This window comes from Lathyrus oleraceus, chromosome 3 (genome assembly GCF_024323335.1).
Source record: "Lathyrus oleraceus cultivar Zhongwan6 chromosome 3, CAAS_Psat_ZW6_1.0, whole genome shotgun sequence".
Lineage (NCBI taxonomy): Eukaryota > Viridiplantae > Streptophyta > Magnoliopsida > Fabales > Fabaceae > Lathyrus > Lathyrus oleraceus.
Window position 1 is genome coordinate 308,453,314 of NC_066581.1, and position 17,047 is coordinate 308,470,360.

General features: G+C 40.3%; 2 protein-coding genes and 1 pseudogene across 2 annotated transcripts; all 3 read right to left on the reverse strand.

Annotated features, from left to right (window-relative positions):
- Positions 1–359: 359 nt before the first annotated feature.
- Positions 360–2,157, reverse strand: LOC127131005 (serine/threonine-protein kinase TIO-like; annotated as a pseudogene).
- Positions 2,158–2,660: 503 nt separating this feature from the next.
- On the reverse strand, positions 2,661–3,533 carry LOC127131006 (leucine-rich repeat receptor protein kinase EMS1-like). The gene is made up of 3 exons (XM_051059953.1): positions 3,206–3,533; positions 3,022–3,087; positions 2,661–2,848 (listed from the first exon to the last, which is right to left on the reverse strand). The coding sequence occupies exons 1-3, from the start codon at positions 3,531–3,533 to the stop codon at positions 2,661–2,663; spliced, it is 582 nt and encodes a 193-aa protein (XP_050915910.1).
- A 17-nt stretch (positions 3,534–3,550) lies between these two features.
- Positions 3,551–4,090, reverse strand: LOC127131007 (leucine-rich repeat receptor protein kinase EMS1-like). Its single transcript, XM_051059954.1, has one exon. The coding sequence runs from the start codon at positions 4,088–4,090 to the stop codon at positions 3,551–3,553; it is 540 nt and encodes a 179-aa protein (XP_050915911.1).
- Positions 4,091–17,047: the final 12,957 nt, after the last annotated feature.

The following is a 17,047-nucleotide window of genomic DNA, read 5'->3' on the forward strand; positions in this document are numbered from 1 at the left end:
AAGGGATTTGTGGTTTTTACAGCTGAAGTGTGGAGTATGGAGGGTTGTTTTTGCCGTTTCACCGTCAAAGGATTCTTAGGAGTTTTTCTTCTTGAACAGTAGCCGCCAATCTTCCTTTTTTCTGTGAACAGTATCCCCGCCCCTTTTATAGTCCCACTGCTAGGGTTTTGAATTGGCAGCTGAGATCAAAAGAGTATTGGAATTGGAAATGCTTGTGATGTTGCCAGTTTGTCTACCCCATTTTGATGCTTACTCTGAAAAAACGTAACTTGTACCTTGTACCTTCTTCTGAAAATACTTTGATTCCCTTTTGCTTGTGGATTTTTACTGCCGGTAAAAAGCTATTCACTGCTGCGAATTCACTTGAATATGATATGTATTATTTGATGCTTGCAGGAAGGAGGTGTGTATAATCCGAAGTATGGTTGCAATCTGGGTGCATTTTTGCTGAGAGAGGAACTTGACAAAAGCCGAAGACCACAAATCATTGCAGACTCAATCCGTTGGTGAAAACAATAATACACGGCAACCTGAACAGCTTCGGATCTCAGGGATGCTCTTGTGATTACATCAGCCGTTTTTTTGTTGATTCTTCATCAAACAAGGGATCTTGTCGGTGATCCATAATTTATGTTCTCCGCAATGCACTGATGGGAAACAAAATGGCACTATTTCTGTTAAAAAGGACATCCAGAATATTAATCAACGACCACGCAGCCATGCATGCTTCAGAAGCAGCCTGTAGCATATTGGAAGAACCTGCAATAAGACCTGAACCTGAAGTCGCTAAGCACGAGCACAAACGGTCAATTAAAACAAATGTTTCCGCATGCTCTATAATTCTGTTAGCTGATTCGTTCAATGTCTCAAAGCTTGAAATTTGAGATGATTTAAGCACCTGAGCAACTTAGACAACATGACTGAAATGCAAGCACTAGGCTCATACAGAACTCTTCCTGATCCATCATTTGTGGAAGTTACAACCTGAGAATAGATTTCAATCAATTCAACCCAGTGGTTTGTATATGAGTTTGAACAGAATTTCCCACCAATATCTAGCAAAACTTTGGTGATCGAGAAACCCTTTGTTAACAGGTCAAAACTTCAACAGACTTCATTGCTACAACAGATCTGGTAAACAAAAGAAGCTCACTTATGAGTTCGTCTAATTGTCCAGTGGAATTGAAGACACCGGCATCAACTAGATTTGAGAATTCTTAATGACTGGTTTGAAGCAGGAAGATCTTGATCACTGCAAATATTTTGAGATCCCTTCGACCATCTTAGGGGTTGTAGAACAAATCCATATGCTTCATTGTCTTGACCAAATACTTTTGCACCTTTAACAGTGCGAGAGTTAGTTTCAAGTTTGTCCAGTCTTTGGCAGCCTGACTCTACTACATCATTTTGGTTTGAAAATCCAGGAGACTCATCAAGCACTCTAGAATTGGTTTTGTTCATGTTAGGACCATCTAACTGAGCTTCAATTTGAAGTGGTGAAGAAATATGCTTTGTCAAACCTGTTTTGGGATTTTTCCGTTTGAAGTTTGAATGGTTTTTCTTACAACCCTTTGTGTTGTATCACTGTCCTTTGGCGAACCACTTTTCTCATGCAGTTCATTGTTGCTTTCCACGTTTGTCCCTCCTTGAGACTCTGAACTGGTCCCAATTGTAACCTGGCTAAATAACAGCAATGATCTTTGCAAGAAAAGCGACTATCACTATGACAGTTATAATCCAAGTAGCCCGAAAGTTGATTTTGAATATATCAGTCTACAATCCACTGACAACAAGGTATATGCAATCTGTCATCATTTGCAACCTTGCAAGAAAAGCACCATCCGCATTTTTCCTTGTGGGCAGCTGCATTCAGGTTTTGAATACTTGGCCAACAAAAATTGGTGGACTCCTTAATGATGGACTTTGATTAAAGGCTGCCAAATTACTAGCCCCTGCATTAGACTGAGATACCACAACTTGACTATCCCCTTGAGGATCTTCTCGACTCATTTCCGCTGGCACAAAATCACCAATATGTCCATGATTTGGTGCAAATTCACTAACTGGGCCCTGATTTTTAATGACCTCGTCAACCGGCTCAGCGTCGTCGGTTGCTGTAAATTCAGTAATTATTCTATCCGATAATTCAGATGTCATCCCATGAGAATATATATCAGATAGAGCATTGTGATTTGGTTTAATTCTTGCAGGGCCACAATTGTGTTTGCTGTAGTCACCATGCCGACATTCACTTACGGTAAGCTTTTTCTTCTTTGTTCATGCCATCTTAGTACATCGAAACTTGGTGAATTTACGCAAAAACTCGTTGCGTTTGATGCTACAGGAGGACATGCTGAGTTATTGTATCTGACACAATGGACGGGAAACTCTGAGCAGCCAATGGTGACACTGCATTTTCAACTGTTAGCCATCCGATTGCAAGAGTCCTTGACTGAGCTGCGTGATATTGAATGAGATTCCTGATACTCGCATGTGATGAATGGATGCAGTAATAAGTCTGATGCAGAAGGTCTTAAATCTGGTTCCTTGTGAAAGCATTTCAGCAAAAAGTCCTTTGCCTCAGCAGACAGATGTTCAGGTATTGGTGGATGAGATCTAGTTGTCCCAATGTAGAAAAGAGCTGACAACTCCTGGGGATACTATTGACTCCATGGAGGCTTTCCCGTGGCCATCTCTATCACAGTGCATGCAACACTCCATATATCAGCAGAGGTGGTATATCCTGTCTGTAAAATAACTTCAAGTGACATCCAGTGTGGGGTGCCCTTCATAGACTTTGCTCCATTTATGGTAGCCAATTCCACGACTTTCCTGGATGCACCAAAGTCTGCGAGTTTAATACACCCTTTGTTATCAACTAGAATGTTTGCACCCTTAATATCCCGATGAATAATTTTGTTATTGTGAAGATATTCAAGCGCCTCTAAAAGTTGTTTTGTATAGGTTCTTGTAACCACGCATCCGCTCAAGCTCTTCTGCAAGTTCTTCCCTGAAACTGACTTAGAGCAAGAGCATTAAGCTTTTTCAAATCTCCAAGCTGAGTCGGCATGCTTCTTGTTAATCCATCTATGCAGAACAAAAGCAAAGATCAAGATTATTAATATAACCGTAATGGCGACTCCACCAAGCCTCCATGCATTAAACAATGCATATCTACTGATGCTTTTGACCTCACAATTTGTACCCAACATCTGGCCACAAAGGTTTATGTTTCCCATAAATTGAACCCTTGAAAGGTTTTGGCAAATACCGGTTCTTGGAGTAGGCCCTTCCAATCTGTTTTGCGACAAATCTAGGTAATTCAAATTAACTAGGCTGCATAACTTCTCTGGAATCTTTCCAGATGAATGATTATCCGAAACATCAAAATACTCGAGTTGCATTAGATTCCCAAGGTCTGAAGGAATCTCACCGGTCAACTGATTCTGATGAAGATCTAAATTCGTCAAATATGAAAGATTTCCCAAAGACCACGACAAGTTTTCGTCAAAGCAATTGTGGCTTAAATTCATTGTCTCGGTCCTCCATGTCATGGAGTTTGAGAAAAGCTCCCCACTTGGCCTGAAAGCCTGTTATTCTGGACGTAAAAACCGACAAGGCTTTGCACGCCTGACATAATTGATGGAAGTTCGCTGCTGAGCACGTTATAGCTCAAATCCAAGTGAGTTAAATCCTTCATGTTCCCAAAACTAATTGGAATTGAACCAAACAACATATTTCCTGTCAAATTCAGCTTCAACAAACTAGTTAACTTTCCGAAACTACCAGGAATGGTACCTGAGAGTTGATTATGTCCCAAATATAAACCTTGGAGTGTGACAGCATCTCCAAGCTCTACTGGAATGGAACCTGACAACAAGTTTCCAGACAAATCCAAAGTTGTTAGATTCGTCAAACGCGAGAGTGATCTCGGAATGCTCGGAATGGGGGAGAACGCCGGGAATTTTATTATTAGGTTTGCCTTCAACATCAACGCCCGCTTCAAGTTCTCCGCCGATAGGAGAGACTCCATTTCCTGTCCTTGCAGAAGTCGCTGCTGATCTCGCAGTAACGTGCCCCTCCTCGTCATTCGATGTTTTTCTCTTCCGGAACAGGAAGAAGAACAAAATACAACACACTGTTATCAGGACCACAAATAACACTCTTGTTTCAATGAGGATTATGTCTTTAGCCCCGAGTTTCTTATGATGCCGATGTTTCGATACTTCAGAAGGTGCACCTTCTCTTTTCTACACAGTATGCAGCAAACTCTGGCCAAGACCACTGCACTAGAAAAGATATTACCGTTAGAAGATGAATCTACATTCATATGTGAGTGATTGCTGTTAACTGTAAATCCTGGCGTAGGAATCATTTGGCTTGAAATTCTCGGCACACCCATTGACGGCATGTTCCCTTCCGAGCCAACAGAAAAGTTGGTAGAAGACCCCACTAGAAGATATTATTGAGGCATCTATAGAAGATGCAGCCACCATGCTTGAATTTGGACCATGCGACAAACCAGGGGCTGGTATCATTGTACCAATGGGAGAGGAGCTAATAAACTAAGGATATTGTTGGCTGTTATTATTCATAGTTGCTCGTCGAAGGAAATTAGAAAAACGACTCTCTAGCGTTTCCAAGTTCATGTAGTCCTTCTTAGAGGAAGCAACTTTTAACATTGCCTCCTCTAGACGTTTTTGCAAGATCCTTAATCCTCCATTTCTGAATATCATCAATTGGATGATGATGATGCCGGTGCAATAACACATCACAGATCTCGCATGTTTTATTTGTAGTGCAGTTATTGTCCTGATGCATTTCCTCCACAATTTTGTGCCAGAGTACGTGGAATAGATTCAAAAAGCAATGGTAGCAGTTGTGAGTTCATTGATGATTCTAGCAACATTGAAACCGGCAATGACATCGGCATCCGTGGTGGCCTGTCTCTGAGCATCATTGAAATAAGCTGGGGTGGTAACGACATCATCACAAATTGTCTTGCCAAGGAATGCTTTGGCGGTTTCCTTCATTTCTTTGATGCATCTTCATTATCCCACACCTATGAAGCATAAGGCTTTTGTGTTGGTTCTGAAGTTTATTTTGTGAATAGTTTGTAAAACCTTTCTCATGCTTCCATTGTTCATTATGAGCGAAGTCGGCAATTTCCTCCTTGTAATTAAAACTTAAGTGCCACCTTTGTAAATCATGTATGTTTCGGACAAGTTATTGATTTGTAATGAATATGACATTTATATGAATGAAAAATTGGTGTTTCTCGTAGCAAGTCCAAAATCTTTCTTTGTATCTTAGAGACTTCATGTATTCATTTGATGAGATGTTTTTATTTTTATTTTTATTATAAGTTATTCATATGCGATGTGCATGGATGATAATGATTGAATGAATGAATGAAGTAATCGAACTATGAATGAGTATGTGGAAATTCTTGAATATAAATGGAAAATTTTCCAATGTGAAGTGGATAAAATATGAATGCAAAATTTGAAAATGTGAAAAACGTAAAAATATGAAATAGTAAATATGAACATGAATGAAGGATATGAATGTGAATGAAGAAAGAATGCAAACGAGTGATTGATGGGGAAAAATTTTCAGGGCCAAAATCGGGGTATGACACTTTGCTCTTCATGGTTATCGCACTTCAGTGCGCACTTCGACAGGGGCAACTCCTTTCTCTTTGGTCTACGGAATGGAAGCCGTGTTACCAGTGGAAGTTCAGATTCCCTCTCTAAGAATCGTGAAAGAGGCAGGCTTAGATGAGGATGAATGGATTCAGACTCGACTCGATCAGATAAATTTGATTGATGAAAAGAGACTTGTGTCTGTTTGTCATGGGCAGATATATCAGAAGCGCATGACCCAGGAATTTAACAAAAAGGTCAAGAGACAGGTGTATCAAATTGGCGACTTGGTGATCAAACGTATCATTCTACCGCAAGGTGATCCCAGAGGCAAATGGACTCCCACATACGAAGGGCCATTTGTGGTTAAGAAGGTATTCTCTGGTGGAGCCATGATACTTGCTACAATGGACGGCGAAGACTTCCCGCATCCAGTGAACGCGGACATAGTTAAAAAATACTACGCATAAAAGAGACCCGCTAGGTCGACGTATCTAGGCAAAAGTAAGGGCATCCCGGCGAACCAAAAGGGTTCGGGCAAAAATTAGGGATAAACATATAAAAACGTACACCCGGCAAGTTGAAAACCTGAAAAGGCGGCTTGGGCAAAAAAGGGTATCCTGGTGGACTGAAAACCTGAAAAGGCGGTCCAGGCAAAAATTAGGGATTAAAGCGTATGACTATGTCCCGTTCTCAGTCAGTTTCACCCAAGTCAAAGGGACTGAACAAGCCAATCACTTTTATCCGACGGCAGGAGATGAGACGCTTGAAGACATAATGACAGTAGCAAAATTAAAATCAATAGGACTTTTCCTTCATAGCTTGTTCTTTGCTTTCTTGACAATTTCCTCTTACTAGGATTTCTGTCTCCTTGTATTCAAATTGCCTGTTTATAGGCCCTCTTTCAAAATCAATACAATTTTATTTCCAAAAAGATGCTTTTGTTTTACTTTCTCTGTTTTGTTTGCGTAAACGTCCATTGATTTAATTTGAATTAATATATGCATCTGAATATGATCGATGTTTACCAAAATACATACATAAAATAGAGATCACAATTACTAAAAGACTTCGGGATCGAGGATAAGGTCTAACCTTGCTTCCCAATGAATCCGTTGCTAATTCTACCGCATTACTAGACAACTGGTCATCTGTTTATCCCCAGCCAGGTCCGGTTGAATGTTTTTACCATCAGACAGAAATCAAATACCCCCAGCTGAGAAAGGGTCATCAACACAAATGTCTCCAACCGGAATCTCGGGATTTATTTTCCCCTGGCAGAACTTCCTAGACGCATAATTCATTCATTACATCATTTCACAGCATATGCAGGCATATAATGTTCGCATTTATTTTCAAAAGCATAAAACATCTCATGCATCATGACATGGTATGAGGCTAACTTTTTTCAGGTTAATTATCCTCCCGATACAGTCAAAATAAAGGTTCATTCAGACAGACACCCTCAGCGGTTACATTCGAGATTCAGATGTATCTTTCAGATATAATCCATATGAACATTCATTCTGACAAGCATTCTGATATCCTCCTAGTGATGGCATCTTTAAGCTCATCCCAAACATTTATTGCAAATAAAACATATACAAATATTGTCAGATATAGCCTAACGTACGGTTCATTCTGATTCCGCCTAACGTATGGTTCCTCCAACTGTTCCAATACGGTCTAGCGTACGACCCATTTGGATGTTCATCCCCTCAGACACGATCTAGCGTACGATCCATTCTAGTCTTTATTCCTCATATACTACCTAGCGTATGGTACATTCTGAAATGTAGTCTAGCGTACGACTACCCTTTCATCCTCAGATACAGCCTAATGGACGGCTCATTCTGCCACTCAGATACGATCTAGCGTACGATCCATTCTGATCTTTATTCCTCAGATACTACCTAGCGTACGGTACATTCTGAAACGTGGTCTAGCGTACGACTACCTTTTCATCCTCAGATACAGCCCAATGGACGGCTCATTCTGCAACTCAGATACGATCTAGCGTACGATCCATTCTGATCTTTCATCCCCAGCGAAGTCGCCCGCCTAACGGACGGCTCATTCTGCTACTCAGATGCGATCTAGCGTACGATCCATTCTGACCTTTATTTCTCCAGCTACAGCCTAATGGACGGCTCATTCTGCTACTCAGATGCGATCTAGCGTACGATCCATTCTGACCTTTATTTCTCCGGATACAGCCTAACGGACGACTCATTCTGCTATTCAGATACGATCTAGCGTATGATCCATTCTGATCCTTTATCCCCAACAGCGTATGATCCATTCCGATCTTTCATCATCAAACTTCCCAGATGGCATCTCTAAGCCCATCTCCATCAAGACTAATTAACAAGTGCAAAATTTTGGGGCATTCTAGTGTTCAATAATCTTCCACCTCCAGACCACGAATGGCGTACATACCATTCTAACTCTCTCGGTTTAAGAATATTGAACAGGGGCAGCTGTCATACCCCAAAATCTGCCCGTTAATCTTTCAACACATTTTTCAAGACATTGATCTTAAAGGAACGAAGGCCCAGCACACAGGTGGCCCAATCCAGAAAAGGGCTTAAACTGGCATGCTCGCTAGGCGGGCAAATCCTTTGCCTAGCGAACCCTTCGCTACACCACTCGCCTAGCGAAGCTTGCTAATACCAGAATTTTGGGCTTCATTCTGAGCCCATTAGGTCACAAGAAATCATTATAAATACCACAACTTCAGTCAGAAAAAAGGAGGGGAGACAGAGAGAAGGAACATCAAACCCTGGAGGCTAACCCAGAGAATTCAGAGCAACCCTAAAGGAAACCCTGAAGGAAACTCATCTGCACAAAGGTTACCTCCGTCCAATTCAATCCAGCGCCAACCCTAAAAGTGACTTGCCAATTCAAGATTGCAATTCAATTGCAAACAGGTTTGCATTACTATTACCGCTTTATGTTCTTAATTTACAGGTGATATCATAATTGAATTCATAAATATATTTGAGGTTTTGCCTGTGGGTTTAAATATGTCTGAATATCTTGAATGTTTAACCATGTAATTGCTATAATGGATGCCATAGGGTTTGAAGCTTGCTGAAATCGTACTGTTCTAAAATTCAAAACCCGCAGCCGTTCGCTAGCACATCGCTAAGCGAACATGTAGCGAGTGTTCGCCAGGCCCTCGCTAGGCGAGGCAGCAGCGAACATGACAGTCGCTGACTTTTCTGTTCTAATCTTTGCTCATCTGACATGTTTTATTATCACCATGCATTGTTTACCTGACATCAGTACTGTTGGGATTCCTTTTGTTTGGTGCAATTCTCGATTGCACCCTGATTTGGTATTCTGACCTGTTTGCTGAATTTTGTAAGGGTTCACACACTCCCGGAAAAGGTAGCTTGCTAAGTATTCCACTTTATTTGTGGGATAACCTTGTGGAGATTCATCCTAATTACTTAATTGATTTTAATGTGGAGATTCATCCTAATTACTTAATTGATTTTAATGTGGAGATTCATCCTAATTACCTAATTGATTATAAAATATTGCCTTTGAATATGTGATCTTGGACCTCTCTTTGTTGCCTTATGGTATTACGGTATTATGGTCATGTCCCGCGAATGTGGGGATACATTTAGCAAAGACCCTTTGATTAAATCATCATGTCCCTATAAAATAAATCATCGTCCCTCGGATGTTGCCTACGAATATATGATTTTATCCCTCGATGACCCGTCGTTGTAGCCTACGGTTAAATGATGATTGTCCCTTCGAATGCTAAAGTATCCTTACAAATGTTGCCTTCAATGACCAATCGATGACCCTACGATGTCCCTTTTACATCCAAAGGATAAAACTACTTACTTCTCAATAGTAAGGACAGTTTTACCCTCATAAGGATAGGAAATACCCACAAAGACCTTGGGCAGGTATAACTCTTAATTGCTGACTCACAATCTAAAACATTTTTCATACATCACACTTTGCAAAACATCTACTAGAAAATCACCACTTGGTATACATTCATACTAGAATCATTGCCAAGTTATATTTTTCTAAATAACTTTCAAAATTAAATGAGATAAATACTTTGTATACATTCGGACAAGAATCATTACAAAGCTAAACTCTCTTTTCAAAACATTTTCTAAGCAGTTCACAAACACTTTTTCAGACAAGAAAAACATAAGTGATCCAGCAATTAAGAGCCCATGGATAATCATGGATACAAAGGGTGCTAACACCTTCCCTTTGTATAATGTACCTCCCGAACCCAAAATCTAATCAAGGTCTTTCCTGTTCTTTTCCACCTTTCCTTATTGGATAAAAGAAAAGTCGGTGGCGACTCTTGCTATCCGCGACATTTGCTTTCCAAAGCAAAAACACACAAAGTCAGTTCACCGTATAACAACATCCAACAGCTTTACAACTTCATTTCGAACAACCTCCTTCATGGTAGGATTTAAGCGGCGTTGTGGTTGAGCTACCGGCTTAAAATCCTCTTCCATCAAGATCTTGTGCATGCAATAGGAAGGACTAATTCCTTTTAGATCGGAAAGAGTCCAACCCATGGCTTCTTGATTTTTTTCAGCACGTTGATCAAACGGGCTTCTTCATCATTTGTCAAAAGGTTGCTTATGATGACCGGCTTTGCTTCGGTCTCATCTAGGAATACATACTTCAAAGTAGAAGGTAGTATTTTCAATTCAATAGGCGCTTTTTCGTCATTAACCTCCTTCTTCAAGTCTTCTTCTTCAACTTCCCACGGTTGTAGTTCATTTAAACCATCAAGTTCCCTTAAGCATTCATCCAGAGCTTGCTCTTCTTCAGCAGTGAAAACTTCAAATGAGTCGTCAAGAGCTAACTCCATAGGAGATATCTCATGAATATGCTTAGAAACCTCCAAAATTGCCTCTTCGATCACATCGATGCGAAAGCTATCATTTCTATCTTTTGAATGCTTCATTGCTTCGAATAGATCGAATGTTACTTCCTCATTTTGGACTCTCACCTTCATTAAACCGTCATCAACGTCTATCATCATTCGCGCGGTTTTCATGAATGGTCGGCCCAGGATGAGCGGAGCATCATCATCTTCTTCCATATCAATAACAATAAAATCGACCGAGAAAAAGAATTTGTCGACTTTAACCAAAACATCTTGGGCTACGCCATGAGGATGGGTAGTCGACTTATCTGCCAATTGCAACGTCATTCGGATGGACTTAATTTCAATGTTGCCAAGCCTCTTTATAATAGACAAAGGTATAAGATTAATGCTTGACCCCAAGTCAATTAGTCCTTTCCCGACATAGATATCACCAATTTTAACTGGCAAAGTAACTCTTCCCGGATCAACCTCTTTTTTTGGAAGTGTCCTTTGAATAATGGCACTACAACTCGCATCTAGGACGATGGTCTCCGGTTCCGTATACCTCCGCTTTTTTGTAAGTATGTCCTTCATGAATTTGGCATACTTGGGCATTTGCTCCAAGGCTTCGGCAAACGGAATGTTGATTTGTAGTTGTTTAAAAATATCCATGAACCGGGCGTAATGCCGTTCATTCTCCCTTTTGGACGGGGCATGAGGATAAGGAAGGTTTTGGATTGGAGTAGTGCTCACTACCTCCTTTCCCTTTGCAACTCTAGAACTCCTCCATCTAGGCTTTTTCACTTCCTCCCCCCTTATTTCATCACTCTTATTTCTCACACTTTCTTTCTTTTCAACTTCACCATTCTTTTCGTTCTTTTCAATGTTTTCCTCCTCACTCCACTCCCCCACTTCACCATCAATATTTTCCTCCAAAATTTCCTCCTCATTTTCTTTCTCATCTCTTTTTTTATTCTCACTAATCAACTCCCTCCCACTTCTCTTCATGATCGCCTTACAATGTTCCTTAGGATTTGTTTGCGTGTTTGCCGAAAATGAAGGACCGGGTTGTTGTTCTGCGAGTTGCTTAGCAAGTTGTCCAACTTGAGTCTCGAGATTTTTTATAGCCGCGTCGTTGCTCTTTTGATTTGCCATTGACATTTGCATGAATTGTGTCAATGTCTCTTCCAACTTAGAAGTTACGATCGGCGGTTGTTGAGGTTGATAAGGATTTTGGGGAGGATTTTGACGGCTAGAAGGACCACCTCCATAACCTTGGTTATGGTAATAGTTACTCCTAGGTTGGAACCCTTGGTTCCCTTGGAAATGTTGTTGTTGATTTTGAGGGTGTGGTTGATAAGGTTGTTGTTGTTGTTGTCTCGGTTGGTAGTCCCGTTGGTTTGCCATGTAGTTTACGTCTTCGAACCCCGGAGGTGGACAGAATCCGGTGTTATGCTCACCTTTGCAAAGCTCACAACAAGCTATTTGTTTAGCTTTAGAAGGTTCTCTCAACTCTTTTATTTGCTGCGTTAAGAGTTCCACTTGTTGTGAGATGAGCTTGTTTTGGGAAAGGATGGCATCGTTCGTCCCAAGTTCAAGCACTCCCGGCTTCTTCAAAGAGTTGCCTCTACTTTGACTCTGAAGATCATTTAGAGCCATTCGATTTATGATATTTGTAGCTTCTTCGGCACTTTTAGACAATAAAGAGCCACCCGAGGTAGCATCCAACAACGTCTTGCAATTTGGTTGAAGTCCATTTTTGAAAATATGGATTTGAGTCAATTCATCAAATCCATGCCCTTTACACTTCCGAAGCATGGATTTGAATCTTTCCCACGCTTCATTTAAGGATTCATTGATTCCTTGTGCAAACACTGAGATGGCCGTCTTGGATTCCATGAACCGGTTATGGGAGAAGAATCTTTTGATGAACTTCTCTTCTAACACGTTCCAGTCTGTCATGACGGCTGGTGTTTGATCTAAGTACCAATCTTTTGCTTTGCCGAGCAAAGCGTGGGGAAATAATCTTCTGAACAACGGTAGCTCCTGAGCCTGATCCACTCCGGCCGCCAATGCTATCTCATTAAATTTTGTGAGAAAAGCAAAGGGATATTCATGGTCCATTCCGGTGAATGGACTTCCATATAATAAATTGAGAGTTCCCGTTTTCATCTCAGCTTGCCTTCCCGTGTGGTTGGCAAACTGAGCAGTGTTTCTTGGACTGTTTATGCATGGAGTGGAAATGGGCGGTGGTGGTGGTTCCATGGTAGGTATGAACGGTGGTGGATGTGTGGTAGAAGAACTTTCTCCTTGTTCTTGACGTTGTCAGGCCTGTTGCCTCCTTTGTCTCATTTTGCTATTAAGCCTCCTTGCGGTTCTCTCGATCTCGGGATCAAAAAGAAGTTCGTCCACAGAGATTTGCCCTCGCATAAAACGTAACCTGCACACTAAACCAAACAAATTACAAGCACAAGTCAAAAATTCAAAAGCTAAAAATTAAGCAACCATTGCGATGCTCGCAATATCAATTCACAATCCCCGGCAACGGCGCCATTTTATTGAATGTAATTTTAAGTGTCGGGTTTTTGTTATCGTCTCCACAGGGATTGTGAGATATCACCGCCTTTCGACAATTGTTTTAATTCTTAGCTTAAGGTAAGAATGGGGTTTTGGTGTTTGTCACGGTATCTTGCATAAAAGTGTAATAAAATGCTGTAAAAGTTTTGGTTTGAATATTTGAGAAATATTGCCAAAGTTAGGGTTCGACGATCACTTTGCATGTATATGTTCGATCAAAAAAAATTATAAACTCCTTTAGATGATAAACTATTTCACAAAGTCCTCCCAATGTGTTTATCTCTAACATACATTGTGAGTTTTCCCATTTTGATCCATTGTTTATCTCTAACACAATCTATCAAAATGACAACTTTTTGGTTCAACCTTATGGTGAACAAAATCATTCATTACTATCTCTAGCTAACAAACAAGATTGGATGAAAACCTAGGTTAAGAGTTGGTAAACATCTCTCGATCATAAACCAACACAAAGAGTTTTCAATAAGAACAAAGTTTTCACCATATATTCACCATTAAAGAGTTTACAAAGGAAGATCCTTACATTTACACACAAAGCTAATGATCATCTACATCTAACCTTGACAAAATGAAGGACTTATCTACTCATTTTCATGGTAGCTTGTTCAACAAGTTTCGGAAGAAGGTTGATCAACATTCGAGTCGAATAATCGAGATTGGATGGGAATCCACCTTCTTTTTGTGAAAGATTGTTAAGAGATGAAGATAAATGGTTTCTAGGTCACAAAAGATCCTTAGAGCAATGCTGGAAAATATCTAAAAAAGTACAAAAGTATGGAAAGTAAGGTATGGTTCCAAAAAGTAGCCCTCGCTACTTATAGAGCTGCTATTGAGCTGTCATGCTCGCTAGGCGAGCAGAATGGCTCGCCTAGCGAGCCCCTAAATGAGGCACCTGAGGCACCTGCGCCCAGAGAAACAACCATTGCCAGACTGTCATGTTCGCTGAGCGAACAAAACCTTCGCTAGGCGAAGGTCACGCTTCAACCTTCGCTCCAGCGAGCTTGAGAGGTTTTGCTACTGGAATGCTCGCTGGGAGATCGCTAAAGGCTCGCCTAGCGAGTGAGTGCTGGCTGCGCTTTTCACCAAGTCTGGACGTGTTCGCCACACACCTCGCTGGAAGCTCGCCTAGCGAGTGTGGTGATGTTTTACTGGAGCTTTTCGATGGGCTCTCGCTGGACGCTCGCCTAGCGAGTCCTTCGCCACAGCCCTCGCCTAGCGAGCAAGCTGATGAATGCTTGTTTTATTTGATCCCTTTGCCAAATTTCTTGTGTCTTCATTTTCTATTATTTCATGCCTACTTCCTGCACAATAACACACAAATCAAAGGTACCAAGATCGTTTATCATTGTATTGCATTTCATCTAAAACAAAGGTGGTTTCGAACACTTTAGCAAGGAAATGGAGTGAAAGATACCCATATTTGATAGCTCAAATAAGCACTTTTGGGCATCTAACACCTGATCAAATGAACAATCATGATGGAAAGGATAATGGTGATGCAACCATTGTGTAAGATGGTTATGAATCATCTGATGCCCCATGGTGGTTTCAAGCAGCGACTCTAGAAAGGAGTGGATTATAGATTTAGGTTGTACTTGGAGCATAAATCCAAATAAGAATGTGTTTGAGGAATTATGTGATCAAGATGGTGGATCAGTGCTACTGGAAAATAACAAAGCATGCAAAATTATAGGTATTGGATCTGTAAGATTCAATCTCCATGATGAGTCAATAAGGCTATTGACTGATGTCAGGTATTTACTTGATCTTAAGAGAAATTTAACTTACCTTTGTGAATTCGACAAGAAAGGATATATTTTCAAAGGAGATCAAAATATCCTAAGGGTAATGAAGGCGTCGAAGGAAGTCTTGAGAGGGGTGAAGAAACAAGGCTTATATACCCTTGAGGATGAGGCTGTAAGTGGTTCAGTAGATGTGACATCCACAAAACCAGTATTCAATATTGAGTTATGGCACAAGAGAATTGGTCATGTTAATGAAACATGCCTGGTCAAATTGTCAAAACAAAATCAGTTGTATGGTGACAAATTTGAAAAACTAGAGTTCTATGAACCTTGCATTTTTGGTAAATTCTATAGAATAAAGTTTAACAAAGGTAAACAAAGAACACATGGATCCCTTGATTACATTCATGCTGATCTTTAGAGGCGTGCAATGAATCCTTCACACTTAGGTGCAAAGTATTTCATATCCATAATTGATGATTATTCTTGAAAGTTATGGGTATTCATTCAGAAATCTAAGGATGAAACTTTTGAAAATTTCAAGATTTGGAAGACCCTGATCGAAAATTATTCTGGAAGGAAGGTCAAGAGGTTGAGGGCGAACAATAGTCTTGAATTTTGTAATGAGGCTTTCGACAGTTATTATGTTGCGTCTAGTACTGTAGACACATAACTATCGCACGTACTCCCCAATAAAATGGTTTGGCTGAAAGGTTTAATCAAAAAAAATTGGAAAGGGTTAGATGCATGCTGGTTAATGCTGGATTAAAGAAGGTGTTTTAGCCTGAGGTAGTCATGATTGTAGCTTACCTGATAAGTAAGTGTCCCTCAACAACTTTGGGGATGAAGACACCTGAAGAAGTTTGGTCGAAACATGCATCTAATCTCGACATACTTAGAGTATTTGGTTGTTTAGCCTATGCTCACATTATACGAGACAAAGTCAAACCTAGAGCTCTGAGATGTATGTTCCTTGGATACCTTGAAGAGTCAAAGTTTATAGGTTGTGGTGCGTAGAGTTAGGTCACAGGAGGTGTATCACAATCGAGATCTAATTTTTAATGAAGTAGAAATGGCGTTCAGGAAAATTGATAAAGTTAGTCGAAGTACCAAGATCTCTGAAGAAGAGCTAGAACAGGAAGAGATTCTTGTTGAGGTGGAACATGTTAATGTTGAATTGCATAACCCATATGAAGTCAAAGAAGAAACAGAAGTTGTTGTTGAAGATAAGGACAATGATAATGACTACCTGCTGGCAAGAGACATGTTAGGAAGAGTCATCAATCGACCTCAGAGACTTGGTTATGCATATCTCATAGAACTTTCCTTAATCTCTGCAAGTGAGGTCCTTGATGAAGAACCTATATATTACAAGGAAGTTGTGAGGAGTAGAAACAAGACTGAATGAATGAAAGCCACAGAAGATCAAATGAAATCTCTTCTTGCTAAAAACACTAGGGAGATGATCTAGAAACCCGCTAGGGGCAAGTTAGTCAGCTGTAAGTGGGTCTTCAAGGTTAAGGAAGGAATTGAAGGAGTGATGTCGAAGAGATTTAAGAAAAGGTTGGTTTCTTGGGGGTTCACTCAGAAATAAGGTGTCGATTTCAATTATATGTTCTCACCTGTTGTAAAGCATAGATCCATTCGAATGCTTCTTTCTATGGTGGCAAAGTTCGACCTAGAACTTGAACATATCAATGTGAAGACTGCCTTCCTGATTGGTGATCTAGATGAAACAATCCTGATGAGGCAAACTGAAGGGTATGCAGAAAAGGGAAAGGAAGATTATATGTGCAAGCTAAATAAGTCTTTATATGAAACAATCTCCTCAACAATGGAATATGATATTTGACAAGTTCATGGCACACATAGGTTTCACTATGAGCCAGTTTGACCACTGTGTTTACTTCAAATTTCGACCTGGAAATTTACTTGTTATTTTGTTGTTGTATGTGGATGACATCCTCATAGCAAGCAATAGTGTTAGGGATGTTACAAAGGTGAAGGATGAACTCGATAAGGAGTTCTACATCAAGGATCTGGGAGATATCTCTAGGATTCTTGGGATTGACATCCGAGAGATAGAAAGAAGTCGAGATTATGTTTATCTCAAGAGACATACCTGAAGAAGATTCTCGACAAGTTTGGTATGTCGAATTCAAAGTGTGTGGTAACACCGACTAATCCTC

Coding starts and splice junctions, on each gene's coding strand:
- LOC127131007 (XM_051059954.1), bottom strand. CDS start 4,090: ATGACGAGGAGGGGCACGTTACTGCGAGATCAGCAGCGACTTCTGCAA.
- LOC127131006 (XM_051059953.1), bottom strand. CDS start 3,533: ATGAATTTAAGCCACAATTGCTTTGACGAAAACTTGTCGTGGTCTTTG. Junction 3,088..3,205: donor CCTTTGTGGCCAGATGTTGG/GTACAAATTGTG, acceptor TGTTCTGCATAG/ATGGATTAACAAGAAGCATG. Junction 2,849..3,021: donor GCTTAATGCTCTTGCTCTAA/GTCAGTTTCAGG, acceptor TTAAACTCGCAG/ACTTTGGTGCATCCAGGAAA.